The following is a 27,716-nucleotide window of genomic DNA, read 5'->3' as shown; positions in this document are numbered from 1 at the left end:
TCCTCTTCTTCTCCCTCTGCTCTCTTTTTCTCAGGAGCGGTTGCCAGTGATTGAGCCCTTCTCTCCCCCAGACCTCACCCCTGATCGCCCTGCCCAAACCCCCCCTCTGAGCAGGTGTGCACCCACACTCGTTCCCACAGATGCGGTCACTATGCGGACACACTAATAGCCATTTACATACACCTACACCTACACACACACGCAACAATGTTATATTGGCGGCTATAAGTGACCATGTGTTGAATGCAGTACACACCTCTGGCCATGCTGGACCAGTCACTGTGTTTACTGTGTAGATATTATTTATTGTGGTAACGTGTGTCTCTCTCTACAGTAAACATAAGAAACCCCTGTGCCTCCAGGACTTCAGGCTGATCGCTGTGCTGGGCCGGGGACACTTTGGAAAGGTATGCTTTTCTAACCTCCCTCTGCCCTTAAAGTCCAAATAAACACTTTGATTTAGTCTGAAATGTGACCCTTGAACCTGTCCTCTCTCTTAGGTGCTGCTGTCAGAGTATAAGAAGACAGGAAGTATATACGCCATCAAGGCCCTGAAGAAAGGAGATATTGTTGCACGGGACGAGGTGGAGAGGTGTGTGTGTGTGTGTGTGTGTGTGTGTGTGTGTGTGTGTGTGTGTGTGTGTGTGTGTGTGTGTAGACCTTTCATTTATACATTTACAAACTTGACTTGTTTTTTTACATGACAGCAACAATTTGTTAGCACACAGGGCTTGAAATTGAACTCTGAAAGCACAGATCTCATTTTCACCACCTCCGTTGTTGTTTTCCTCCTCTCCCTGCCTCCAGTCTGATGTGTGAGAAGCGTATCTTTGAGACGGTGAACGTCTCCCACCACCCCTTCCTGGTCAACCTGTTTGCATGTTTCCAGACCCCGGAACACGTGTGCTTCGTCATGGAGTACACGGCTGGCGGTGACCTCATGATGCACATCCACGCTGATGTCTTCACTGAACCACGGGCTGTGTACGTAGTCCCAGAGTTTGTGTGTGTGTGTGTACTCCATTTTGTTTTTTGAAGAGGTGTCTTACATGTTTCTGTCTGTCTACAGGTTCTATTCAGCCTGTGTGGTTCTGGGGCTGCAGTTTCTCCATGACCACAAGATTGTGTACCGGTGAGTCAACGATACACTCGACACACAGCTACACTCTTAGCGTTCCATCCAAACCCATGACCGGTCTGTAACATCTCCTCCCTCCTCCAGAGACCTTAAACTAGACAACTTACTGCTGGATACAGACGGATATGTAAAGATTGCCGACTTTGGACTCTGTAAAGAAGGTGAGTGGTCAGAAGTTTGTTGAATCTTTACACTTCTATGACGCGCACATCTGGATAACTAGTGTGTGTGAACACTTATGTGAGTGCGAGTTTTGTGTGTGTCTGCCTGCGTTCGTCTCTTCCTGCCTGCCTGCGTAACACTGTGTAATAACATCTCCCCCTCTATAGGGATGGGCTATATGGACAGGACCAGTACGTTCTGTGGTACTCCAGAGTTCCTGGCCCCTGAGGTCCTGACCGACACCTCTTACACCAGAGCAGTAGACTGGTGGGGCCTCGGGGTCCTCGTCTATGAGATGCTGGTGGGAGAGGTGAGACTTCATTGAAGAGTTGGACAAAATATAGCTATGGAAGGACAGAAAATATCTATTCACTCTTTATTTGAGTAGACCTATTTAACGAACGTCACTTGGTGGCTGTATACATACAGTGAAAAGAAATGTACTATCTTTTCCGTGATGCGACACATCCCCTTGGGTTTGGTTTGTGTCTATTATTGTGAGGTCTGGTATTTCGAAATGGGTTTCCCACTCAACTGTCTGAGTGTATTTCTCTGCTAGTCGCCCTTCCCTGGTGACGATGAGGAGGAGGTGTTTGACAGCATCGTGAATGATGAGGTCCGCTACCCACGATTCCTCTCCACAGAGGCCATCGCCATCATGAGGAGGGTAGGTGGCCACACACACTCTCACACCATAGGTCCATGGTCTGTGGCACCTCACAGATTTGTCCATTTAATGATGGTAATGTTGTAGTTCTTGTCTCTTTTAATTCATGATTTTGTTTACCTGGGAACAGCAGTTCTGATAAGACTCTCTCCCAATATCCCCCATAATTATCTCGTTAGCAAGTTTAGTATAACAGCTGGTAATTTGACTTCTATAATGGCAATCAATATTTGTGTGTGTGTGGTGTGTGTGTGTGTGTGTGTGTGTGTGTGTGTGTGGGGGGGGAACAGCTGTTGAGGAGGAACCCTGAGAGAAGACTAGGCTCTGGTGAGAAAGATGCTGATGAGATAAAGAAACAGCCTTTCTTCCGGGTGAGTCAGAAATCCATGACACCATATTTATCTTTTTCCATTTCTCTTCATCCCACACTTGAAAAAAAATAAAATTTTACAGGAACATATTTGTCCACCGTGATTTAGCTTTTTGTTAACCCTCTTTTTTTTTCTCTCTCTCCTCCAGGGTCTGGATTGGGAGGCCCTGCTACAGAGGAAGCTGCCCCCTCCCTTCGTTCCCTCCATCAAGGGCCGAGAGGACGTCAGCAACTTCGACGAGGAGTTCACCGCCGAGCCTCCCACCCTGACACCGCCGCGCGAGCCCCGCACGCTCTCCCGCAAGGACCAGGACGGCTTCTGCGACTTCGACTACGTCTCCGACCTCTGCTAGGGGTCGGAAGGTCGTGACCTCTATCACATCATCATATGAGGGTCATGGGGTCACGGCAGTCTGCAAGGGTGGTCTGCTGCATCCACCACACTGTGAATGTGATATGAGAAACTGAGAAGGGTCGGTCTGTAGTGGAGTTTGTCTGTGTGGGAGGTATGAACTAGAGGAGATTAATGCAGACCCAGACTCTGTGGCTGTGTTGCCATTTACACTCTGTGGCTGTGTTTTTTTGGTGTGTTTTTTTACACTGCAGCAGCATCTCACATAACTGTGAGAAGGGGCCCATCAAGAGGACAAGTGGTTGATGGGAAATGAAGTTCTGTTACAATGAGACATGACTATGTTTTCCAAAGGAAAAGAAGAAAGAAAAAAAGAAGCTGTGATGCCCATTAAGCGTGTGTCACCTCCTCCCTATCTAGAACACTCCAATGGCTGTGTCCTTACAAGAACTTGTCATAACATGTGTAACTTCTACTACACAGTCAACCCCTTTAACTTTGCCTTCCAGTTCCATCCTCCTTTGTGCCAGTGTTGTAGTCTGCTCTGAGGATAGAGGAGGATCTCCATGTAACGTTCAGGGTTGGGATCCATTCCATTTCAATTCAGTCAATTCAGGAAATCAATTGGAATTTCAGTTTATTTCCTGGATTGAAATGGAATGGACCCCAACCCTGGTTCCTTCATACTGTGACAAAACACAAATAATATTTGGGAGAGGGTGTGGTGGGTGAATGGCTTGAAATGATGCCTTACATTTCTACTGGGATCTATAGAAATGCATTTCATTTTGTTATTTTGTGGTCCTTAGTAACCAAATGTGGTCCTTGGTATGCAATAAGGGTGATAAAGTTTTACATAAATGCTAAGAGGAGAAAAGGAAGTACCTCCATCTGCCTATCAAAATGGTTGCTTGGAGGAAGGTGAATCAACAGTGTGTAGAATCATATATATATATATATATAGTTACAATGTTGTGAACAATCACCCATCAAGTTACCCAATGCTAGTCTTGTGTCTCAAAAGGGGTAAAGAACCACTGCTTGGAGGAACGGTCAATTCTGATCCAACCAGATCACTAGTGCATTCACAATGGGCAATTGTTGCCCTTTTAACATTCTTTAAAATGTTCTGATTTTAGTTGTTATTATGGAGAGAAAAAATCGACGGTGACAGTGCTTTTGGTTCAGTTTTTGGTTGATAATGATGAAGTTGTTGAAATAAGCAACAGAGCGTTATTGAATTTATCCGGTCGCCTTTTAATTGGTCCATTCTGTGAATTTTATATAAGGGTGTGTCATGTAGCATTCTACACCTGTGCCATTTGGTCATATTTGAACACACACACACAAACGAAAGTCTGAAGGATGCATGTCTCGTTCCAAACATTTAAATATTCACACAAACGTACACACACACACACTGAGAGACTTTAATGCTCAAGACACTCAAATTCAATCAGTGGCATGAAGCGGAAACACATTGAAGCAATGAATCATACTCAATGCTTCTCCAGGTTGAAGTGACCATTATGAACGGATCTAGGATCAGTTTATTCTAACCACATCCATTAGGAAAAGAAAACTGACCTTAGATTAGAACTTAGAGGCAGCTTCATCCTCCAACTACAATACATGCTCATCTGCAGAAGTCAATAGAAAACATACTTGACCTCCCTTGTCTCTGTGTATGGGGGTATGTTGTGAATCATGTTTGTCTGGCTGCCGACTACTTATCTTGTGTATGACTATACAAAAGGAAGTGAAAGTATGAGATGAGTTATTTATAAAGAAAATCTGGTGGAAAAACATGTGTATACGGTTTACTGTGTTTGATTGGGCGTCTCATCAGACCATTCTCTGTCACCTCCCTGCTATTAATGCAATACTGTATCTTCACAAGTAAGATGGTCATAAAACAAAAGTAATTTATAGACAAGCTTTACCATGTAAACTCATGAAGAATATCCTGAAAGTATCAACTCATGTCCTCTCCGATTAATGTATGAAACAAAAAAATAGATTCAAACATCAACATCCACCTTAAAATAAATCACAAAAATGCAGTTTTCTGTTTTGAATGCGACTGTGTGAGGAGATAGTAAATTGTAGGACTATGCTAATTTGGGAAAATAGTATATGTATTTGCATGATAAACTGACATGCATACTTTAATTGATTACATTGTGTCAATGAGTTCTATGGCCCCAAAGCTTGACAAAGTTTTACAACATGCTATTCCAAACATGCAAGCAAGCCAATTTCCAATGGAAATGTGTGACCTGAGATTGTTTCAAACAGGGAGGGCATTGGGACATCAGCCGTCCCTGTCTGTATAGTCCACAAGAGAGGGAGTCTACGCTCGATGGTGCCAAAGAGGAAGAGGCGAAGCGAGAGGATTTACTCCGCCCAAAATCTGTCCGGGTGAGATAAGCCCTTTTTCTGTACGGAGGTATATGAGAGTGTCGGAAGTTGATTTACGTTAGGCTTATTTGATCGAATAGAAGTTTCGTAATGTTTAGGCTATTACACATATATTGATATAAGTGGATGAACGTGGCATTCTGGCAACTTTGAGAAAAACGACTTAGTTGTGCTTGTTAACACTCGTATATGCCCTCTCATTGGCTAGAATGGTCCCACCTGATCGCGCCTGCCTTCAATCATTGAGGGCATATATTTCCATCGTTAAAGTGGTCACTCGGTTATCTACTCAAATATAATATATCATCGATAGTGTTCAGTTTTTCAAGATGTCGTCGCTGGAACAGAGACTCTCCAGAATCGAGGAGAAACTAAAGCAAGAAAATAAAGAAGCTCGTAGAAGAATTGACCTCAATATCGACATGAGTCCACAACGTTCACGTCCGAGGCCAAGTGAGTATCCTTGGGGGAGTCGGTAACGGAGAGAGAACAGGGAAAATAAACGAAAGGAGAGGCAGAGAGAGGGGGTGTAATAGGGATATGCTGCTGCTGTTAGTTAACATGCTAACAAGCTAAATGGATAAACAAATACCCCAGCTCGGGACGTTTCCCTGCCCAGAGGTGTCATGCGTGAGCATGTATATAACATATCACATAAACTTTTTGAAACTATGTAAACCAGCATTTGATATCAGTGCAACGTTGTAACAGAAACAACTCAATTTAAATCCCGAACTGTGTCTTGGTTCTGTCCTATCAACTGCTGGCTAGCAGCTAGCTCTAGCAGGCCTTATCATCCATCCGTCAGACAATTTGTTGTTAATTTCTCGGCACGGAACAATTAGCTGTCTTCAGTATTTGACATGTATATCTGGTCTAATATGGTTCATTAAGCAGACATGGCTTGTGTGTGTGTGTATACATTTCTAGCGAAACTCCCAGTATGATTTTGACCGAGTCAATGTTGTTAGTAGCCAGTTAAGCTAACGTTAGCTTTTCGAGCTAACGCAGCTTGCCAGTTAGTTGCGTGAACAAACTTGTCAGCTATAACGTTCAAGATAGCTTGCAAGCTACCCCTGAAAATGGCTCTTGTCACGTCCAAAAATTGCACGAGTATTGTGGTGTTAGTAACTACAACACTAAACAACAGCTGTTATCTTGTCGGGTGTTTCCATTTTCTAAACCAATTTATCTTCTGAGTTCGTGCTACTAGGTGACCTAAACTGGGACATGCTTAACACCTCGGCCATCCTACAATCTAAACTTGATGCCCTCAATTTCACACAAATGATCAATGAACCTACCAGGTACAAATCCGTAAACACGGGCACCCTCATAGATGTCATCCTAACTAACTCGCCCTCCAAATACACCTCTGCTGTTTTCAATCAAGATCTCAGCAATCACTGCCTCATTGCCTGCATCTGTAATGGGTCTGCGACCAAACGACCACCCCTCATCGCTGTCAAACGCTCCCTGAAACACTTCTGCGAGCAGGCCTTTCTAATCGACCTGGCCGGGGTATCCTGGAATGACATTGACCTCATCCCGTCAGTAGATGATGCCTGGCTATTCTTTAAAAGTGCCTTCCTCACCATCTTAAATAAGCATGCCCCACTCAAAAAATGTAGAACTAGGAATAGTCCTTGGTTCACTCCAGACCCGTCTGCCCTTGAGCAGCACAAAAACATCCTGTGGCGTTCTACATTAGCATCGAATAGCCCCCGTGAGATGCAACTTTTCAGGGAAGTTAGGAAGAAATATACACAGGCAGTTAGGAAAGCTAAGGCTAGCTTTTTCAAACAGAAATTTGCATCCTGTAGTGCTAACTCAAAAAAGTTCTGGGACACTGTAAAGTCCATGGAGAATAAGAGCACCTCCTCCCAGCTGCCCACTGCTCTGAGGCTAGGAAACACTGTTACCACTGATAAATCCACTATAATTGAGAATTTCAGTAAGCATTTCTCTACTGCTGGCCATGCTTTCCACCTGGCTACCTCTACCCCGGTCAACTGCCCGGCACCCTCCACAGCAACCCGCCAATGCCCCCACCATTTCTCCTTCACCCAAATCCAGATAGCTGATGTTCTGAAAGAGCTGCAAAATCTGGACCCATACAAATCAGCCGGGCTAGACAATCTGGACCCTCTGTTTCTAAAATGATCTGCTGAAATTGTTGCAACCCCTATTACTAGCCTGTTCAACCTCTTTCGTATCGTCTGAGATTCCCAAAGATTGGAAAGCTGCCGCGGTCATCCCCCTCTTCAAAGGGGGTGACACTCTAGACCCAAACTGCTACAGACCTATATCTATCCTACCCTGTCTTTCTAAGGTCTTCGAAAGCCAAGTTAAACAGATTACCGACCATTTCGAATCCCACCGTACCTTCTCCACTATGCAATCTGGTTTCAGAGCTGGTCATGGGTGCACCTCAGCCACGCTCAAGGTCCTAAATGACATCATAACCACCATCGATAAGAGACATTACTGTGCAGCCGTATTCATCGACCTGGCCAAGGCTTTCGACTCTGTCAATCACCACATTCTTATCGGCAGACTCAACAGCCTTGGTTTCTCAAATGACTGCCTCGCTTGGTTCACCAACTACTTCTCAGATAAGAGTTCAGTGTGTCAAATCAGAGGGCCTGTTGTCCGGACCTCTGGCAGTCTCTATGGGTGTGCCACAGGGTTCAATTCTCGGGCCGACTCTTCTCTGTATACATCAATGATGTTGCTCTTGCTGCTGGTGATTCTCTGATCCACCTCTACGCAGATGACACCATTCTGTATACTTCTGGCCCCTCTTTGGACACTGTGTTAACTAACCTCCAGATGAGCTTCAATGCCATACAACTCTCCTTCCGTGGCCTCCAACTGCTCTTAAACGCAAGTAAAACTAAATGTATGCTATTCAATCGATCACTGCCTGCACCTGCTCGCCCGTCCAGCATCACTACTGTGGACGGCTCTGACTTAGAATATGTGGACAACAACAAATATCTGGGTTTCTGGTTAGATTGTAAACTCTCCTTCCAGACTTACAAAATTAAATCTAGAATCGGCTTCCTATATCGCAACAAAGCATCTTCACTCATGCTGCCAAACATACCCTCGTAAAACTGACCATCCTACCAATCCTCGACTTCGGTGATGTCATCTATAAAATAGCCTCCAACACTCTACTCAACAAACTGGATGCAGTCTATCACAGTGCCATCCGTTTTGTCACCAAAGCCCCATACACTACCCACCATTGCGACCTGTACTCTCTCGTTGGTTGGCCCTCGCTTCATACTCGTCGTCAAACCCACTGGCTACAGGTTATCTACAAGTCTCTGCTTTATCTCAGCTCACTGGTCACCATAGCAGCACCCACTCGTAGCACGCGCTCCAGCAGGTATATCTCACTGGTCACCCCCAAAGCCAATTCCTCCTTTGGTCGTCTTTCCTTCCAGTTCTCTGCTGCCAATGACTGGAACGAACTACAAACATCTCTGAAGCTAGAGACTCATATCTCCCTCACCAGCTTTAAGCACCAGCTGTCAGAGCAGATCACTGCACCTGTACATAGCCCATCTGTAAACAGCCCATCTATCTACCTACCTCATCCCCATACTGTATTTATTTATTCATCTTGCTCCTTTGCACCCCAGTATCTCTACTTGCACATTCATCTTCTGCACATCTACCATTCCAGTGTTTAATTGCTATATTGTAATTACTTTGCCACCATGGCCTATTTATTGCCTTAACTTACCTAATTTGTACTCACTGTATATAGACTTTTTGTTTTCTTTTGTTCTACTGTATTATTGACTATGTTTTGTTTATTCCATGTGTAACTGTTGTTGTATGTGTCGAATTGCTATGCTTTATCTTGGCCAGGTCGCAGTTGCAAATGAGAACTTTTTCTCAACTAGCCTACCAGGTTAAATAAAGATAAAATGTCTGATAAGCCGTAATTTGTTTTGCATGAATGCTGTTGTCATATTTTGGACATGATGGATATTTCTTTATTTCGGCAGTCTTGAACATCTTTGGCAGATAATGTTTTGGTCATAATGTAGACGAACACATCTGGCAGAATGTGTGGGCATAATATAACTGGTTAGCTAGAGACTTTGCCACCAAAATGCACCATGTGGAATTTATCCCAACAGCCCCGATTTAGGATCAGCCGATATGAAGGTCAAACATTTCAAACAGACTCCTGCCCAATGCTTATGGGTGAATTTCACCTTGCACCATTCAATGCCAGCCACGTTCAGTGTAATGTGGTGATATGGGTACTCAACCCTATGCTGATAGTGGTGGTGTTGTCCTGAGGTCAATTTCTATACTTTTCAATCAAGGTATTTGATGCGTTTTCTTCTCACTTATTTTCCCCACCAAATCTGACAACATGAATGATCCAGTGGGGTTTGCGTTACAACCAGCCTCATTGGAAAGCTAACGGCGTGGGAAAGCAAAGATGGTGTGGTAATGCCTCCCTCTTATCTTTGACGAGCTCAGCATTTGAGGTGCTAGTGTTTTTTTTTATTTTCGCACACATAGCATATCAACTGGTGTATCTGAGGTGCTCTTGATTGATTGAACCTTCCTTCATTTTGTTTTGTGTGCGTGTGTTAGTATGGGGTTGTAGTTCATTGGTATGTGTGTGGTAGTTTATTGGTGAGTCTCTGTGGGTGTTAGACAGGGTATGTGTGAGTGAGTACCTGGCACTGAACAGTGCAGTAATGTGTACGTGTGTATTTTCTCTCCTCTGTCCAGTCATCGTGATCCAGCTCAGTCCTGCTCCAGCTCCTTCCCAGCGTGCAGGTATCATTCAATCATCGCTCTCTCTCTCTGCCACTGCACCCTCCATCCTTCCCTCTCTTTCTCACAATCCATTCTTTATCCCTCCCCTTACTCTCCTATCTCTCCCCGTCTCCATGTCACTACTCCTATTCAACAGCAAGGGAACATTTCATCCTCAGTAGCTCAGAACAGAACGACGCTAGTAACTTCATACATTCTTCAGATGGTTTCACCAAACATGAATGACTGGCCTGAATGATACCTTACCAGCGCTTATACATTATCCTTAGATTTGAATGTAGGCCTAAATTAATTGCAGTACACAACACACAGCCAATGTATTCTCCTCTCACAACATATGTGTAATAGGCTAAGGCTATTGTTGTGTAAAATTGATATTTAGCCCTCAATTGTGTACAGCGCACCCTAAAATATTCAAAGACTATTCTGACCCGTTTTTTTTTTCTCCAAGTGGCCATTTGCACTATATCCCCAGTTGGTCGCCACTCTCACCTGCACTCTAATCTCATTCTCCCTCCATCTTTCCATCCCTTCTTCTCTGTGTGTGAATGCCAGTGGCAGGGCAGTGTGTATGCCTGGGTCTGCGTGTGTGTGTGAGGATATTATTAACCCCTGTTTTGCTGGATGCAGAGACACGGTGCATGTGGCTTCCTGCACGGTTTTTATTACACAGTCTAATCCAGCATACCACCACCGGTTGGTCTGCAGGAGTGCTGCTGTTGCCAAATCTGACCACCTCTTCCTCTTTTCATGTCTGAAGACTTGTCCTTCAGTCTGTCTGTTTGTCTGTCATGTCTTCCATCCAGGCTGGGTCTGTGTCCAAGCTGGCATTCTCTTTGCTCTGCAGTTCAGGCTGTCTAACAGGTCAATTTCTGTCTCTCTTGTTGTGCATCTGTCGGTCTGTTTCTTCCATGCTCTCTTTCTCAGGGTCAGATAGTTGGCGCACAAAGAACACTAAGCATTCTCTCCTGGTCTCCTGGCATCCCCCTTGCAGTGGCACTGTCAATTGCCAGAGGTGCCTAAGTGGCTGCTGTGTGTGTGTCTGTCTGGATCTAGCTGTGTGGAGGACTGTCTGGTCTTTGCCAAACCAAGAATTGCCTGAGTCCACTACTAACCCCCACTAACCGATTCTCTCCAGTGAGCAGGTCCTGGCTGCAGGTGATTGAACCAGGATTAAAAGCTACTGCCTGGCATTGGTGCATTTTTCTCTTGAAAAGGCATTTTAAAAAACTGCTCAACACTACCTCGTTGCTTTGAAAACCTCAAACAAACAAAAGGCTCCAAAGGTGCCCTTTGCCAAATGGCCCCATTCACAGATTAGGAATGGTGCGCTCTTCACACAGTGTATAAAACATATATGAATTGATTTCATCTGAAGAAAATACATTGAATGGTCTGAACTGAGGGTTGGGGGGGATTTTGGAGTCCTCTCCATGTCCTCTTCGTGGTGGTCTCTGAGGTCAGAAATCACTGAGAGAGCTCCAATGTTCTGCGGCCGAGGGTCCACTCCATTTGGTGGTGCTGCTAGCTAGATACTGACTGAGCAGCAGTCTGAATGCATGGTCTGTTTCTGTGGTTGCATGGCGGGTCAAAGCTAACACTACTCTCGTAGCTGGTCTCCACTGCTCAGTGCTCACCCTGTCTATATCACTTTGAAGTGTTGTCTCCTTGAACAATAACACTTTTTGCCTTTGTGTCAAATTATGAAGTAAAAATGGATCGATTAAACAAGTCTTCAAGTTCAATTGAAGTTGTTTACCTATGCTTTGCTAATATACAGGTTAAGGGTTGTCTTGCTATTGCTAATACTTGAGGAATGTCTTGTCGAAGTGTTTGTATTGTGGTCTATAGACATTCACAGCCGACCTCTGGAGACTGAACTGATATCGTTCTACTTACACTGCCCTGCTCTGTCTGTCCGTCAAGGTCAAATTGAGCATGGACTGCTTTCATTCACTCCTTTCGAATTCTGAATAGAAACATGAAGTCCCAAATGGTACCATTTCCCCTTATCGTGCACTACTTTTGACCAAGGCCCATAGTGCACTAAATGTGTACAAATTGAGAGGCAATGGGTGAGACCTTGAAGTAGAATGACACTGAATTTTATAAGCCAACCTATACAGTGCATTCAGAAAGTATTCAGACCCCTTCACTTTTCCCACATTTTGTTACGTTAGCCTTATTCTAAAATGTTGTTTTTCTTCAATCTACATAATACCCTGTAATGACAAAGCAAGAACTGTTTTTGTAGAATTTTTTGCAATAAAAAAAATTGCTGATATCACATTTCATGTAAATTTTCAGACAGTTTACTCAGGACTTTGTTGAAGCACCTTTGGCAGCAATTACAGCCTCGAGTCTTCTTGGATATGACGCTACAAGCTTGGCACACATGTATTTGGGGAGTTTCTCTCGTTCTTCTCTGCAGACCCTGTCAAAGCTCTTTCAAGTTGGATGGGGAGCGTTGCTGCACAGCTACTTTCGGGTCTCTCCAGAGATGTTCGATCGGGTTCAAATCCAGGCTCTGGCTGGGCCACTCAAGGACATTCAGAGACTTGTCCAGAAGTCACTCCTGCGTTGTCTTGACTGTAAGGATCTCGCTGCACTTTGCTCCATTCATCTTTCCCTTGATCCTGACTAGTTTCCCAGTCCCTGCCGCTGAAAAACATCCCCACAGCATGATGCTGCCACCACCATGCTTCAACGAATGGATGGTGCAAGGTTTCCTCCAGACGTGACGCTTGGCATTTAGGCCAAAGAGTCCAATCTCTGTCTCATCAGACCAGAGCATCTTGTTTCTCTGAGAGTCCTTTAAGTGCATTTTGGCAAACTCCAAGCAGGCTGTCATGTGCCTTTTACTGAGGATTGGCTTCCGTCTGGCTACTCTACCATAAAGGTGGAGTGCTGCAGAGATGGTTGTTTTTCTGGAAGGTTCTCCCATCTCCACAGAGGAACTCTGGAGCTCTGTCAGAGACCATCAGGTTCTTGGTCACCTCCCTGACCAAGGCCCGACTGCTCCGTTTGGCTGGGCAGCCAGCTCTAGGAAGAGTCTTGGTGGTTCCAAACTTCTTCCATTTAAGAATGATGAAGGCCGCTGTGTTTTTCGGGACCTTCAATAATGCAGACATTTTTTCATACCCTTCCCCAGATCTGTGCCTTGACATAATCCTGTCTCGGAGCTCTACAGAAAATTCCTTCGACCTCAGGGCATGGTTTTTGCTCTGACATGCACGATCTGCTGTGGGACTTTTATATAGACAGGTGTGTGCCTTTCCAAATCATGTCCAATCAATTGAATTTACCACAGGTGGACTCCAATCAAGTTGTAGAAACATCTCAAGGATGATTAATGGAAACAGGATGCACCTGAGCTCAATTTCGAATCTCATAGCAAAGGGTCTGAATACTTATGTAAATAAGGTATTTCTGTTATTTTTTTTAATACATTTGTAAAAATGTCTAAACCTGTTTTCGCTTTGTCATTATGGGGTCTTGTGTGTTAAGGAAAATTGTTTATTTAATCCATTTTAGAATAAGGCTGTAACATAATGTGAAAAAGTCAAGGGGTCTGAATACTTTCTGAATGCACTGTAGACCTGTAACTGTCAGTGTGTTTTGAATAGCCCGTCAGTGACGGAGTTAGCAGAATCCCAGTGCTCCAATGCTATTTGGCTTCCTTTCCTTAGGTCTCTCTCTGTCACTGTTTGGTCAAAGAGCAAGATAGATTCCACTTCAATGCTGTAAGATCAATGATCATTAAGATGAGAGATGAGGAAAGAAGAGTGGAATTGATTACATTAACACTAGCCTGGGTGTCAGACGACGACAAGTTTCCTAAAGCAGAAACGGTCTAAAACAGACTGGCCCCAGGCTAATAAAGGACAGCCCCGGTCTTCTTTTACCTTCCCTTCTTTATGATCCTCCTCTCCTGCTCCCCCCCCAGCTCTTCAGCTGCCCCTGGCTAACGACGGAGGGGGGAGTCGCTCTTCGTCCTCTGAGAGCTCACCCCAGCACCATTCCTACCCCAGCCGCCCGCGACACATGCTCAACCTGCCCACGCCACAGTACGGCCTGGTGAAGAGCCTGGAGAAGTAAGACAAACGGAGCATACACACACATGCATGATCAGATGCACACGGAGCATTCATGTAATGGAAAGGGATACAGAAAGTAAAAAAAAAAAAAAAAAAGACGCTTCCATTCACACACATTCGTCAAATGACACACCTAACCTTTTTGTGTGTCTGTGCCGTGTCCCCTTAGTGCAGAGATAGACCAGAAGCTGCAGGAGATCATGAAACAGACAGGCTACCTAAAGATCGACGGCCAGGTAAGGGACTATATCATTGCCTGAAGTTATTTTGTTTTTTGTATTTCTCTCTACTCATTAAAATAATGTGCTGTATTGACAAGGAGATGCCATTATAACTGGATATCATACACAGAGCATTATGGGTACTGTAGTACATCATGCTACTTATGCCATGTATGTTTGTCATTGACATGTTGTGATTCGTCACCTGTTCCCCTTCTCAGCGGTACCCAGCCGAGGTCAGTGACTTGATCAGCGAGGGGGAGATCGGCAGCGGCACGTGCGGTCAGGTGTTCAAAGTGCGCTTCAAGAAGACGGGCCACGTCATCGCCGTCAAAGTAAGCCTTGTCCTCCAACCACAGCTTGTTGGCATTAAGACAATATACAATAGTACCGGATTGCATTTTAAACAGGCAGTCTGGAAGCGCGTTACATTGTCTGGCAGGGGGTCACTTCACTTTCATTATAAGCACCTCATGTCTTGAGGATGGAAAAGTCTGTCCATCCGGCCTCTGCTCTGTTTCTGTTGTCCTGGATGCATTGTCTTGTTGCAATTTGACACTTACGATACACTATATTTTATTGTCCATTTAGATGGATATTAATTTAGTGGTGTCAGCATACAAACACAACATATTACATGCAGTACAGAACTGGAACGTTAGTACACGTTTTCACATATTCAATGTCTCTGCGGCCTACTGTCTGACTGTGTATTGGGCCTGCATCTGTCCTATATCCCACTGTTCGATAGCCTAGTGGCATGAAACTAGCCTTGCTCCTATTCTTGCTGAACAGTGGGAACCTTAATCGCCTTCCAGAGGGCAGCAGCTCGAAATGTTAGGCCTATTCTGTTATGCAAGTGCTGTGTGGATGTTCTATTGCCATAGCATTGGTTTTTCCTACTGTGGCAGAACACATAATTCCATAGCAGCCGATTTGGCCAGAGGATATAACTGTTGGAGGCAGCCCTGGGCTGTTTGTCAGTTCAGTATCGCTGTTCTTTTTTTCTATCGGTTTCTCTCTGGGTTTTGGCTTCCATTGTTTATCCTCACACAATGATAGTAATTATACTGTATCGTCACCGCTACAATTAAGCATTGTTAAATCCCCCCCCCCCCCCCCCCCCTGTTTATCTTAACTGTTTAACTATTAGGAAGTCAGTCACTACTAGTCTATGGGGAGTTGCTTACAATGCTTTTTCTTGGTATACACAGTTATGGTTACAAGCACAAACAACATGGCCTACAGGGATAATGGCAGACACTGGAGCTGTAAATGATCTATTATAGCGATGCAATTTAATATGTAGAATGCTATTGTCTTTTTCAGCCTTAACTGGCTGGTATAAACATTATAATCAGTGTGTTCTGTTAAAATACATAGAGGTAGGCCTATCTTTCAATCATATACAGTTTCACTTTTCACCATCTGGTGACTATTTGGATGGGGGGTGGGAATAGGTTTGGATGCGAGGGGGGGTAGTTTTGGTTTGGATGGGGCTGTGAGATGCTGGAAACAGCTGATATTCTGGAGTGAGGTAGGTTATTATGGTTACCCAGACAGATTGGACCATGAAGCACTTATAGTGGATAATCCCCTTTAAATCTCCTTTTTAGTGTAGGATTAGTCCTAATCGGTGTCCGGGAAACCGGCAGTATGTGATTGGCTAATGGTTAAGTGCTAGACAGGTGTGCGGGGTGGGCGGCGTTGTAAATTAGTGATGCCATCCAGTTGCTTGAAGTTCTCCCTCAACTAAAATATCAACGTTGAATATTGATGACTGATTTATTGTGTGCGTCACCAGCAAATGCGCCGGACAGGAAACAAGGACGAGAACAAGAGGATTCTGATGGATCTGGATGTTGTGCTGAAGAGCCACGACTGCCCTTACATCATCCAGTGCTACGGTGCCATAGTTACCAACGTGAGTCACACGCACAGATCATTTAGTATGTCACACCATTTAAACCATATTGTAGCAGTTTCACTGTTCTGTTTAAAATGCCAATGTTATGTGACTGACTGTGATTGGTCCTCAGACGGATGTGTTCATCGCAATGGAGTTGATGGGGACGTGTGCTGAGAAACTCAAGAAGAGGATCCAGGGGCCCATCCCTGAACGCATCCTGGGCAAGATGACTGTAGCAGTGAGTCTCTCCATCTCATCTATTATCTCTTGCTCTCTTATACCCTCAATTCAGGCTTTGAACAGAAACTCAAGTTCTGAATAAGAAATTGCCCTTCATTTTCAATTACGATTCTTTATGTTCAGTTCGTCTCCTGAATTTAGTTCAAATGGAATTGACCCCATCCCGTAAAAGGTTTGTTCACCTTCTCTTCAATGTAGTAGTGTGTTACCCTTTGTGTGTCTACAGATCGTATCGGCTCTGCTGTACCTGAAGGAGAAGCATGGTGTGATCCACCGGGATGTGAAGCCCTCCAACATTCTGTTGGACAACAAGGGCCAGATCAAGCTGTGTGACTTTGGCATCAGCGGACGACTCGTCGACTCCAAGGCCAAGACCCGCAGCGCCGGCTGTGCTGCCTACATGGCTGTGAGTCACCTTGGTGGACACACACACACACACTACCATTACACTCTACCATGTTTAACCTACCGACGTGAAGGCTGCCATTTTAAAGCACCACTATTTTTCCACCTGGGTTGCACATAAAAATGCTGAATTCTGCTGTCCTCTGTAAATGTTTTTAATTTCCCTTTGTATTGGTACAAGAAATACAGTTTCCCCCTAACCGAAGCCTGTTTCTGTGTCCCCAGCCTGAGAGAATAGACCCCCCAGATCCCAGCAAGCCTGACTATGACATCCGAGCAGACGTCTGGAGCCTGGGCATCTCTCTGGTAAACCACCTACACTACTACATCACACCCTATTCCCTATGTAGGGCACTTCTTTTGGTCAGTCCTGTGCCTTCGTACGTGGCACTGGCCAAAAGTTGAGAGCTTTACCTACCTTCTACGCTTTGACAGTTCTCAATGTCCCGTCATCCATCTGAAAGGATCAAAAGCCATTTGGTAGGCTTGGTGGACTTTCCGCCATGTTGTTTACACCCATCCAGCTTTTCACATCTTCAAGGGAGCATGAAATGGTGTCTAGGTTTACGTATGGTGTCCAATTTACGTAGCGACATCATGAACATTCTGTCGCCCGACATCAAACTTGTCATTATGGAAAAGTATAAACACACAACGATGTCAGCAATCCGGTGCTCAAAATAGCATTCCTTCTCTATTTTAAGGGCAGTAAATTATGTTTTTAAAAGTGAATTCAGTAAATGTCAACCTAGCAAGCCAGGCAACTAAAAGCAATTTTCTAAACAATGTTTTGGTTCGTTAGCCAGTTCAAATAATGACCAGAGTATAGCTGACAACGTCTTAACTTTAGCCACTTTTTATTCCTATAATAATGAAAATAAACTCAACACTATTATTTACAAGGTAATGGTATACGTACAGAAAATAACTTCCTGCCACAGTGTGACGAAATAAGTTGGTCATTGTATCTGAGAATTTTAGGACTCATACATCAACTCACAAGGATTTGGTTAGGCTGCTGTGGTAGTCTGGTAACCACAACAACGGACATAGCGGTAGTCACAACAAGAAAACTGAGTCACAGCGACGGCCTACAGACATTCCACTGTAGTATAAATGTAAAAGTCGTTCTAATTGTCTACAGACATGTTGTTAGACCAAGTATAAACTGGCCTTAACGCTGTAATGTGTCACCTCGGCCTGCAGGTGGAGCTGGCCACAGGACAGTTCCCCTATAAGAACTGCAAGACTGACTTTGAGGTCCTGACCAAAGTGCTGCAGGAAGACCCTCCCTCGCTCCCCCTCAGCATGGACTTCTCCCTCGACTTCCAGTCCTTCGTCAAAGACTGGTGAGACAAAACACACTGACTCATTGAGAGAGTTTATTATATATTTCTGCAGTCTTACTGCTCTCAAAACCAGTCTCTACTGACAGTACAGTTGCTAAGTAATATCAAGTGCTTTTTGTCAATTTTTACGTCATTGACTGCCTCTTTCCACAGCCTCACAAAGGATCACAGAAAAAGGCCAAAATACCACAAGCTGCTCGTAAGTCTCTCCTCTCCAGCTCTTCACACACTGATTAACCACCACCACTCTAAATCGTTATTAGGGATTACAAGAAAGAGACAAAGGGAAGAATGTTGTCTAAATTAAATGTTTAGTAGAATAAAAAATCTGTACGTTAGAGAAAGTGAATGGACGCAGTGTTCTAACTCTACTCTCTTCTGCCCTTCCCCTCCCTCTCATTGTTATCCCTCTGTCTCCCCCTCCCCCAGGAGCACAGTTTCATTCGGCGCTATGAGGTGCTGGTGGTGGATGTGGCGGGCTGGTTCCAGGCGGTGATGGAGCGCACTGAGTCGCCGCGCAGCAGCCAATGTTACAGCCAGCACCAGCTCCACTCGCTGTTCAGCAGGTAGCCCCCGGCTACTGGAGCCTGCAGCCGGGAGACCCCGGAGAGGGATGGAGACACGGAGTAGGCCTATAACCCTAGACAGACAGACTGGCTCGGTGAATTGATTGATTGACTGATTGAGTCTGGATCAGGACAGACAGACACGCGGGAGAGTAGAGCTTCACACTGTAGTTAGGCGTCGTCAGAAGTCATATCAGCACATGTACATTATCATCGTGAACACCTCGGCACATACTGTAGGTTACTCTAATGCATGCTCACTTTTCCATCCATTAGATACTGACGTACCGTAGTGATACTGTAAATGCATTTGTGTTTAAACGCATACAGAAATACTACTCACTCACTAGTCATATCTCACGCGCCTGTATAATCTTGTTCAGTTCCAGCTCAGGCCCTAGTCATAGCTACGGGGTCTGACAACAGAGTAGTCAATACACACTGGAGCTAATTTCTGCTACATCATGTAGTGTTAAGACAATGTAAAAGTCCCTACGGCAAGCCCAGAGGCCCAGTTTCATCCGCAGTGATGGCTAGGCTCAGAAGTGGAAGGTTCAGTGCAAAATTCAGCCGGGTGTTTTATTTCTATACTTACTCTTCAACAGGTTGTGTATGAGTGTGTGTGTGTACTAAGACACAAGTGTACGCTCACTATTATGGATGGCATATAGCTGTCCCACTGTAGCTCTAACAGACCAACTAGACCCGCTGTATTTGTTTCAGTCTGGATTCAGTCTGGTTTTTAACCATAGTTTTGAAAATACTATAGATGACAGAAACATTAACTTTGATTCAAATGCTTAGAGAGAATATCAACAAGTACATGTTCTAGCAGCTTTGAATTGGGAAAAACTGCAAAAAATACGAAAAAAGTAGGGTTATGCATAGCTCTGTAGAAAAGGTGTTTTGTATTTATTTTCAGTTCAGGATGGTTTTGAGTGGAACTGGATAATAGGTGGAGGGATACAGAGGAGGAGAAAAGGATGAGGGGAGAGGACAACAAAAGTCTGCCTTTTATCGGACTTGGTTTACTGTATTTACCCCAGCTGTTGTGGAGAAACTCAGTCAGGGAAACTGTACTGCCAGGTAGATGAGATTTAAAGCAGTGTTGCTTATTGTTGAAGAGAAGTGTTACAAAAGAAAACCGTTTGGAGGGGAGGCGTGAGTTATTTTTGTCAAGAGACAGGAGCTTGCCCTTTTACAAATAATACAATAACATATTTTTGGCTGTGGAGCATTTCAACCCTCCCTCTCTGCTCTTTCTCAATGGCACTCAGACACTCACCCTCATCTTTCTTTCATTCTTTCTGCTGTTCCATCTTTTAGAGGCTCCACAGTTTTGTCAAACCAAAGGTGGTAGTTGTCGGGTTGAGGGTGTCACACAAGGCCCTCTCGTTGCTCCTGACTGTTGCCTTCCCTCCTGCAGGGCCAGAGCCAAAGCCAGGTAGAGAAGACTACCCCCCCCTAGCATTAGGAGTTTGCAAGATGTCACTGACAGATCTGGGATCAAACTTCCCCAACACACACCAAGCCAAATCCTATGCTAGACACAGACACGATAGGAGAGGGAGATCAACGGTATGTCAGAGAAATGGAGAGAGGGAACCGGAAACGTCGACTATGAATATGTGCAGAAGAAGAGCTAGGGAGAAGCAAGATGAGGAAAGAGTTGGATTAAAAAGTATTTGGGATGAAAGGATGAGGTGAAAAGGAGCGGAGGAAGAGAAGGATAAGAAAGTGAGACAGGAGGTCAAGAGGGGTACACGACAGAAAGTTAAGGGCCGTCTCGAGCTAGTGAGGGAGAGTGACTGAGCAGAAAAGTGAGTGTTTTGATAACCGAGAGATGTAAGGAGAGATATTTTGGAGCCCTAAATTCAGCCATAGGCAGGCAATGGATCAGATGCTAAAGCTAGCTGGACATTGTAAAAGCTTTCAATGGTGTTGCACCAATATACCAATTATGATTTTTAGGGAGTGAATTAGGATTTGTTTTGATTGTTTGCTGTTCTATTCATTATTGTATCTTTCATAAAATATTTAATTATTTATTACATTGCTACTACTGCTGCTAAATTTTTGCTTTAGACTCTGCTGTCGATAATTGTCCCCCAAAGGACAAATGCTTATCTTTTTAAACCAAATAAGTGAAGTAATGCAATGTCTTTACAAATACCAAATACAGAAAAGCATGTCTGATGGTGAATGGTGTGAGGGAACACTGACAGAGAGCTAAACCTATAGATGAGTAGCATAGGTTAACGTCACTAAACTAATCCACACAGATGATGTACACCTCACACGTATCTAACAATGTAATAGTATGTTGTAGTCACAATTATATCGCACTACAGCACCGCAAAGTCTAGTCGTTATTAGTGAAGGAGTGTCCGTCTGTCCGTCCTGACCTGTGAACCTTGACCTTTTGCTCCCTGATCTTGGACATTGTAGTCCAGGGTCACCCTGATTTAGAATGGTCTGTCTGTCTGTCCGTCTGTCTGTCCGTGGGCCTCCTGGAAGCTCGACCCTTGACGTTACACACCAAAGGTGTCATCAACGAAAACGAGTTATTGATCTTCTAATTGATTACTAGGACTACGATATATTCAGAGTTTCTCTGTAGCTAGTGAGGGATAGGGGAAGGGGGTGCTTTAGGGGTAGCAATGCCTGTGTGTGTAGAATACAGGGAGAGACTTGTACTCTGACAAAGCCTGGGCACAGCAATCACACCCACTCAGCCAGACAGACCTATTTACTGTGTAAACTGGTACTGTAATAAGCCACTGCTCACCATCACCAAGTCTTGGGAGAGTTCAGGAGATTGGCTGTGTTGCAGGTAGAATATACATGGTTCTCTTATCGTTGTGGAATAGAGAACAGTGTTGGTTCTTTGCGTTATGTTTGTCTTTGCCCCGCCACAAATCATCATGTACCTACTTTGAACCATGGCTCTTTGATTTTGGTTCTATAGGCAATCAGGTAGTAATGACAGACACATTATTATACAATCTAGGCTGCCTGGCCCACTTGCTAAAACAAAGTTTTAAAATACTGACTTTATGTATTTCTATTAGTACTATTTACATGCTCTCTACCTCTTGGGTTGTCCAAAATCACTAGAAAGTGCACTCTATTCCCCCAGTCTTGGCTGTCCAGTGCTGTGTCAGACCCAGTCTCCCACTGTCAACTTTCTCTTTTGTTTTGCTGTTATCTGTTTATAAGCACACACACGTGGTTTGAAAACACCTGACAGGTGACTGTGCCACTCTTCACCTTTCTGAAAACAGCAGGAACTTTTTGTTGTTGTTGGTTTAGTCCATAACCGAATGACTTGGGTGTTTTTAGTGTGTGTTCGTAAAATGTATAATAATAAAAAAAAAAGTTTGAATACTAATTCTAACCCATTGCCAAGGACAGCGGTGGCGCGCCACACACACACACCAAATGTAGGCTATAGACAGTATGTCCACAGTGGTGATGATTGACTGCCGTTTAGTGGCTTTGTGTGTTCTTAGCAGGCAGTGGCAAAGCCAGCGCTGTTAAAGATGTACTCTGGTAGGGTGCCTCTGAAATCACACCATATGTTGTGCATTACTTTATCACCAGGGCTCATAAGACCCCTGGTCAAAAGTAGTGCACAATGTAGTGACTAGGGTGCCATTTTGGATGCACATAGTCTGCTGCTGCGCTGTACCTTGGGGGTGGGAGGGTGTGTCATCGGCCCATCTGTAAGTAAAACCAAATATCATTTTCACTATGCAGTCATTCAAATCTGTCAGCTTGCTGTACGTTAGGGAGTCCTCCTGTATATAAACATATGGTGATGAAACTGGACTTGGTGACCAATATGAGATCTTCTCCCTAGTACGGTTGAAATCATGCCTTCAGCTAGTCCAGAGGGAAAATGAGTAAAGTGAGAGACGTGTTTTTGAGTGAGCTGACTATTTAAGGATTGTATTGGGGTTGGGGTGGAGCCGTAGGGTTGTAGTTTTTGGGGTGGGTTAAATGGGGTTTGTAGTTTGGGAGTTGTTAGTCCAATGCTGTAAGTATATCAATTGCATGTTATTGTCGCTGATGTAACTGCTATTGATTTTAGATTATGTTTGGGGGGGGGCACAACTATCTTTATTTATAATTTTTTTACATATTCTTTTTTTGCCAAATGTTTAATTGTTTACTTAGGAAAAGACACTTTTGCCTTTATGTTCTCTTGACTTGTTTTCAATCTGCTATTTGCAATATACATTTTTACTTGTATTGTCGTTTAGTTGGTTTCATGGCGAGAATGAGTTGTCATTTGTGTAGATCTTAGCAACAGACCATTTTGTCTTTTTTTTGTCTGTTCTTAAATGTGCCGTGTGTCTTTCATTCAATTAGCTGTGAGGATGGATGGAGGGCAAGGTCTGTGTACCAAAAGTCTATGATTATTATTCACCTTTTTCGTCCATTTAAAAAGAAACATTTTTACAACTTTTATTATATTCAGGGAAAAGATGACACCAAATTGAATAAATACATTTCCAGATGATCCTAGAGAGTGGTTGAGATGGCAAGGGTGTGACAGTGTAGTTGAAGTCTTCTTTCTGTCGTTCCGGAACGCCGGGGTCAAAGTTGTCTTTTTCTCGCAAAGCGGAGCGATCACATTCACTGCTCCGTTTAGCCACTTCACGCTGTGTCGCTGTGAAACCTTGGTCCTCCGATATCCTCTTAACTGAATTTGTTTTATTTCTTTCAATGATCAAAATATAACGATTGATGTTTCTCGGTTTAAATCTTTTGTGCCATTTTATTTTTTTATTTCTACCCAGAAGTCCCACTTTGTTTTTGTGGTTCTCTGATGCTGTATTAAGCTGTATGGTCAAACTAATTTGACTACTTTTGAAATGTCACCCTATTCCCAAAATGGTGCACCTAAAGTAGTGCACTACATCGGGAATGGGGTGCCATTTGAGACGAAGCCAATGAGAGAGCGTCTTATTAATGCTGAAATAGTCATGAATGGCGTTTGCACTTGGGCAGTTTTTGAGTCGGGTTGGGAGCTCTTTCGGGTTGCAGACGTCCAGTTTGACCAATCCCAGACCTGCGACTGGCAGAAAAAAACTGATTTCAACAATGTATATGTATTTTCACTATTTATTTATTAGTCTGTTTTTATATATATTTTAAGCCAAACAAGACACACATGGTAATGAGAATTGTCTGTCATTGGCCTTGCCGTTGATACAAAAGCCAAATATCAAACCACACTAACCCACAGGAAACATTGCTATTATAATGGAGTGGTTTATTAAAGTCTAGATGCTGTATGCTCTTTTAGTACTGGCTTGGCTGAGCTGTAGGATGTCTGGCTTCATGTTTGTGTACTTTAGTGTGTGTGCACTCATTTAATTGAAATCCTGCTCAGTCAAGCCAAACAGAGGTTATGGTTTATATCTTAACATTTACAACATGGGTGGTATTAAAGAAAGTGCTATGCTAACAACCACTTAAGTTAGCTCCTACTGTTTGAAACTTGGATTGGTTTTACACAAGTAATGAATTATCCTTCTGAAACAGACTAGCAGTCAACGTTTTACGCATACTATGACTGAAGTAATAGTTTTCTATTCCGAAGTGGACTGATTGGCTCGTATTTAACCTGCACTCTTGTAGCGAGGTGGAAACCGTTGGTAAAGAATAATTTGCTTGTTCCCTAGGGTTTCTAAATGCAGTATTGCATGACTTGCTCGATTTGAAAGTGGAAAATGGTGTACTTTTTCCATCTCCATTGCAATTCCATGGCTTTTTGTTTGTATGTATAACTCAAAGGGTTTGTTCTGACGGTTGTATCAATCTACACAGCTACTGTCTCACTCTGCTTTTCGCTGTCTTTTCATTTTCCGTTTCATTTCCTGTATTTCAAACAGAATAAATGCCATTATATTGTGAATACCTCAGGATTTTTTTGGAGACAAATCAAATAAAGAAAAGAAAAGTTGCAGAGATGTGTTACATGAGTCCTTATTGCCTGAAGCCTGCCTGCCTCTTATGACTCAAACCAATGTTAGTTTTTATAAAGCTTAAGCATATTGTTGTATTTTCAGTAGGAGTCCTACAAATAGATTGGGAAAAGTTGTACTTTTTGTAAAGCATGAAACATTCCTTATTAGATGATCTTCATGTCAATTGAAAACTAGAATGTTAGACAAATGCATTAAATTAAACCTTCCTATTACATTGTGTATAACATTTTGTGAATTTAACATTGATCATGATCGAGCTACTGAAAAAAACACTGCAACGTAAGGCCAAACAATGTTGATTTACTGTTTAATGGATGCCCCTGTTGACGCTATTCTACTTTTGACACAAATGGGGTCAAAAACTGAGGTCCTATAAAAATGTCTATGTAGTGAGGTTGAACTTTTTTTACAAAGCTAACTTTTTGATTTGCTTGCTTGCCTCATCAAAAAAGATGTTAACAGTTTAAGTCTGTATGGCCTAACCTCCAGATACATTTAGGCTACTCAGACCAGAGGACATGTCATTAGAATGGTCTGGCTCAAAAGGATGGTAGGTCCCACAGTTTACTTTTAATAACCATTATGCACTGTATTAAGTTTAGGCAACATCACGGAATAGTCATTCCGTGTAGTGTAGCCGTCCATTCTCACATGAGATTTGGCAGTACAATAATATTAGTCAAAATAACACTTGTCATCTGAGGGTAAAAACAAGGTAGGTATTAGCAATGCTTTCCATAAGAGGCTAAAATGTTCTTGACAAGGGCCACAAATTTGGTTAGTCCAGGAAGTATCAACTATCAAACGAAGCTGCTGCTCCTTGGTCCAGTCAGGAAACTTTTTCTTGATCTTTTTGATGAAATTTACGAGAATCTCAGTGCCTTGTTTGAGATGTTCCTGACCTCCCCATTCTCCATTTGTAGTGTGGTTGCCACCGTTTGGAGTAACATCAACCTAGGAAATATATGATGGAAATCAATGGACAGCATTTTGCTTATATTGTAATCAGAAGAGGATGGTGGGAGGAACTATAGGAGGACGGGCTCATATTAATGGCTGGAATGGAATTAATGGAACAGTGTCAAACACATGGAAACCACGTTTGGCTCTGTTCCATTCTAGCCATTACAATGAGCCTGTCCTCCTATAGGTCCTCCCACCAGCCTCCACGGTAATCTCATTCAAACATGGCACTCAGCATCAAACTAAGGTAATGGAAACAGAAATAAGATTAACAACTTTATTAAGCTATAAATTCCATTCATAGCTCTCCAATCTGGGCTTCGAAGGCATGATTCATACCTTGGACACCACGGATGTATTCATTAGGCACCAAGTGGAAGAAAACAGAGGGACTACCTGGATTTGTCCAATAAGAAAGCTGCCTTTTTTTTCTTTTCCGAAATGCTTTGTGCTGCCTGCCCTTATGAATACGACCCAAGTGACTAGAATTCTTTGGCCAATCAGCGACTTCAATCAATTAATTATACTCTGAGTGCCTATCTGCATAAACCCAAAGGACTTTCCATGGTCCCCCCAGCCATTCTTGTCCAGTATTGCTCTCCCACCTCTGGACTCTTGAGATGATGCCGCAGATGATAGCTGGGTCTATTTCATACTTTTCCCCCACCTTTTTGATAATGGCCTTGTACTTCATTACGTCATTCTCTCAGATGCATGCATCTTTGTTAGGTTCTAATTCTGAGAGTAAAAACTCACCGGACACTACGAAAGCTTAAACCATGTTTATTCTACACAGAGGGTCAATACAGCTGCATTAGACAAAGACATGGTTTCACCCGTGGTAGTATACATACTAGAGGTCGACCGATTATGATTTTTCAACGCCGATACTGATTATTGGAGGACCAAAAAAGCCGATACCGATTAATCGGCAGATTATTATTAAAAAAATGTTTTATATGTGTATATATATATATATATATACACACACACACACACACACACACACACACACACACACACACACACACACATAGCTCTGAAGTGACAACGATACTGAAGAGTCTGCTTAGGAGACAAATACTCTCAACTGTTTGAATAATAAAAATAGAGTTTAAGTTACCTGTGATGAATGCTGAAAACAAAAACTGTAATTTCTATATGCAGGAAATCCTACTTTAATAATGGGCATGGTAAGAATTGACTACCAAAGTGCGAGTCATAATTCCCATGACACCTTCTAGCAAAATCTGAAAAGCGGTTCCTTCATTTATTCCATAGGATATTTTTAGATTAATTTAAAATAAGGTCTGTGTTTGGTTTAGGCTTACACCACCTTGCCAATTTTATAACTGTGTAGATATCCATAGGATATAACTCTGATCAATATAAGCGAAGATACATTTTTTTGTAGAGTGGATTTATGAAAATATGTTGACAAACGTTACCTAGTGAGATTTAAACGGGTATCAAAACGCCGAGGCGGTTTAAGCACAAAACACAGACCTTATTTGAAGTAGATCAAGACATTCTCTATGGAAGACATGAACGGTAAAATAACGAAGGAACCCCTTTCAAGTTCAGCCGCATCTAATGGGTGGTATCCATAAGTCTAAATATTCCTGTTACATCGCACAACCTACAATGTTATTTCATAGTTCCGTAAAATTCTGGCAAATTAGTTCGCAACGAGCCAGATTCTGTATACCCTGATTCTGCGTGCAACGAAAGCAAGAGAACTGACACAATTTCACCTGGTTAATATTGCCTGCTAACCTGGATTTCTTTTAGCTAAATATGCAAGTTTAAAAATTTATACTTCTGTGTATTGATTTTAAGAAAGGCATTGATGTTTATGGTTAGGTACAGTCGTGCAACGATTGTGCTTTTTTTTCGCAAATGCGCTTTTGTTAAATCATCCCCGTTTGGCGAAGTCTGCTGTCTTTGTTAGGAAGAAATAGTCTTCACAGTTCGCAACAAGCCAGGCGGCCCAAACTGCTGCATATACCCTGACTCTGTTTGCAAGAGAAGTGACACAT

General features: G+C 43.2%; 2 protein-coding genes across 6 annotated transcripts in view; both read left to right on the top strand.

The window, feature by feature from the left end:
* LOC106564724 (serine/threonine-protein kinase N1) overlaps positions 1-4,497 on the top strand; it is a 67,199-nt gene extending 62,702 nt beyond the window's left edge. For all 4 annotated transcript variants that reach the window (XM_014131014.3, XM_014131017.3, XM_014131015.3 and 1 more), the window contains exons 14-23: positions 35-114; positions 335-407; positions 501-592; positions 808-984; positions 1,070-1,132; positions 1,223-1,299; positions 1,468-1,610; positions 1,860-1,967; positions 2,258-2,338; positions 2,487-4,497. In XM_014131014.3, the coding sequence (XP_013986489.2) occupies positions 35-114; positions 335-407; positions 501-592; positions 808-984; positions 1,070-1,132; positions 1,223-1,299; positions 1,468-1,610; positions 1,860-1,967; positions 2,258-2,338; positions 2,487-2,690 (1,098 nt within the window). In that variant the 3' untranslated portion in view covers positions 2,691-4,497. The remainder of the gene's footprint in view (positions 1-34; positions 115-334; positions 408-500; positions 593-807; positions 985-1,069; positions 1,133-1,222; positions 1,300-1,467; positions 1,611-1,859; positions 1,968-2,257; positions 2,339-2,486) is intronic.
* A 655-nt stretch (positions 4,498-5,152) lies between these two features.
* LOC106564723 (dual specificity mitogen-activated protein kinase kinase 7) lies at positions 5,153-24,692 on the top strand. 2 transcript variants are annotated; one of them, XM_014131011.3, is made up of 12 exons: positions 5,153-5,563; positions 9,881-9,928; positions 13,875-14,022; positions 14,195-14,261; positions 14,468-14,581; positions 16,051-16,170; positions 16,286-16,393; positions 16,622-16,801; positions 17,026-17,106; positions 18,007-18,149; positions 18,303-18,348; positions 18,579-24,692. In XM_014131011.3, the coding sequence occupies exons 1-12, from the start codon at positions 5,440-5,442 to the stop codon at positions 18,717-18,719; spliced, it is 1,320 nt and encodes a 439-aa protein (XP_013986486.1). In that variant the 5' UTR covers positions 5,153-5,439; the 3' UTR covers positions 18,720-24,692. The 2 variants fall into 2 exon arrangements, with proteins under 2 accessions (XP_013986486.1, XP_013986487.1); XM_014131012.3 differs by lacking the exon at positions 9,881-9,928 and having other exon boundaries at positions 5,156-5,563.
* The last annotated feature ends 3,024 nt before the right edge of the window (positions 24,693-27,716 follow it).

Source organism: Salmo salar, chromosome 12 (assembly GCF_965601325.2).
Source record: "Salmo salar chromosome 12, fSalSal1, whole genome shotgun sequence".
In the NCBI taxonomy this organism is placed as follows: domain Eukaryota; kingdom Metazoa; phylum Chordata; class Actinopteri; order Salmoniformes; family Salmonidae; genus Salmo; species Salmo salar.
The sequence above is the reverse complement of the archived record's forward strand: the minus strand, read 5'-3'. Positions and strand labels throughout refer to the sequence as shown.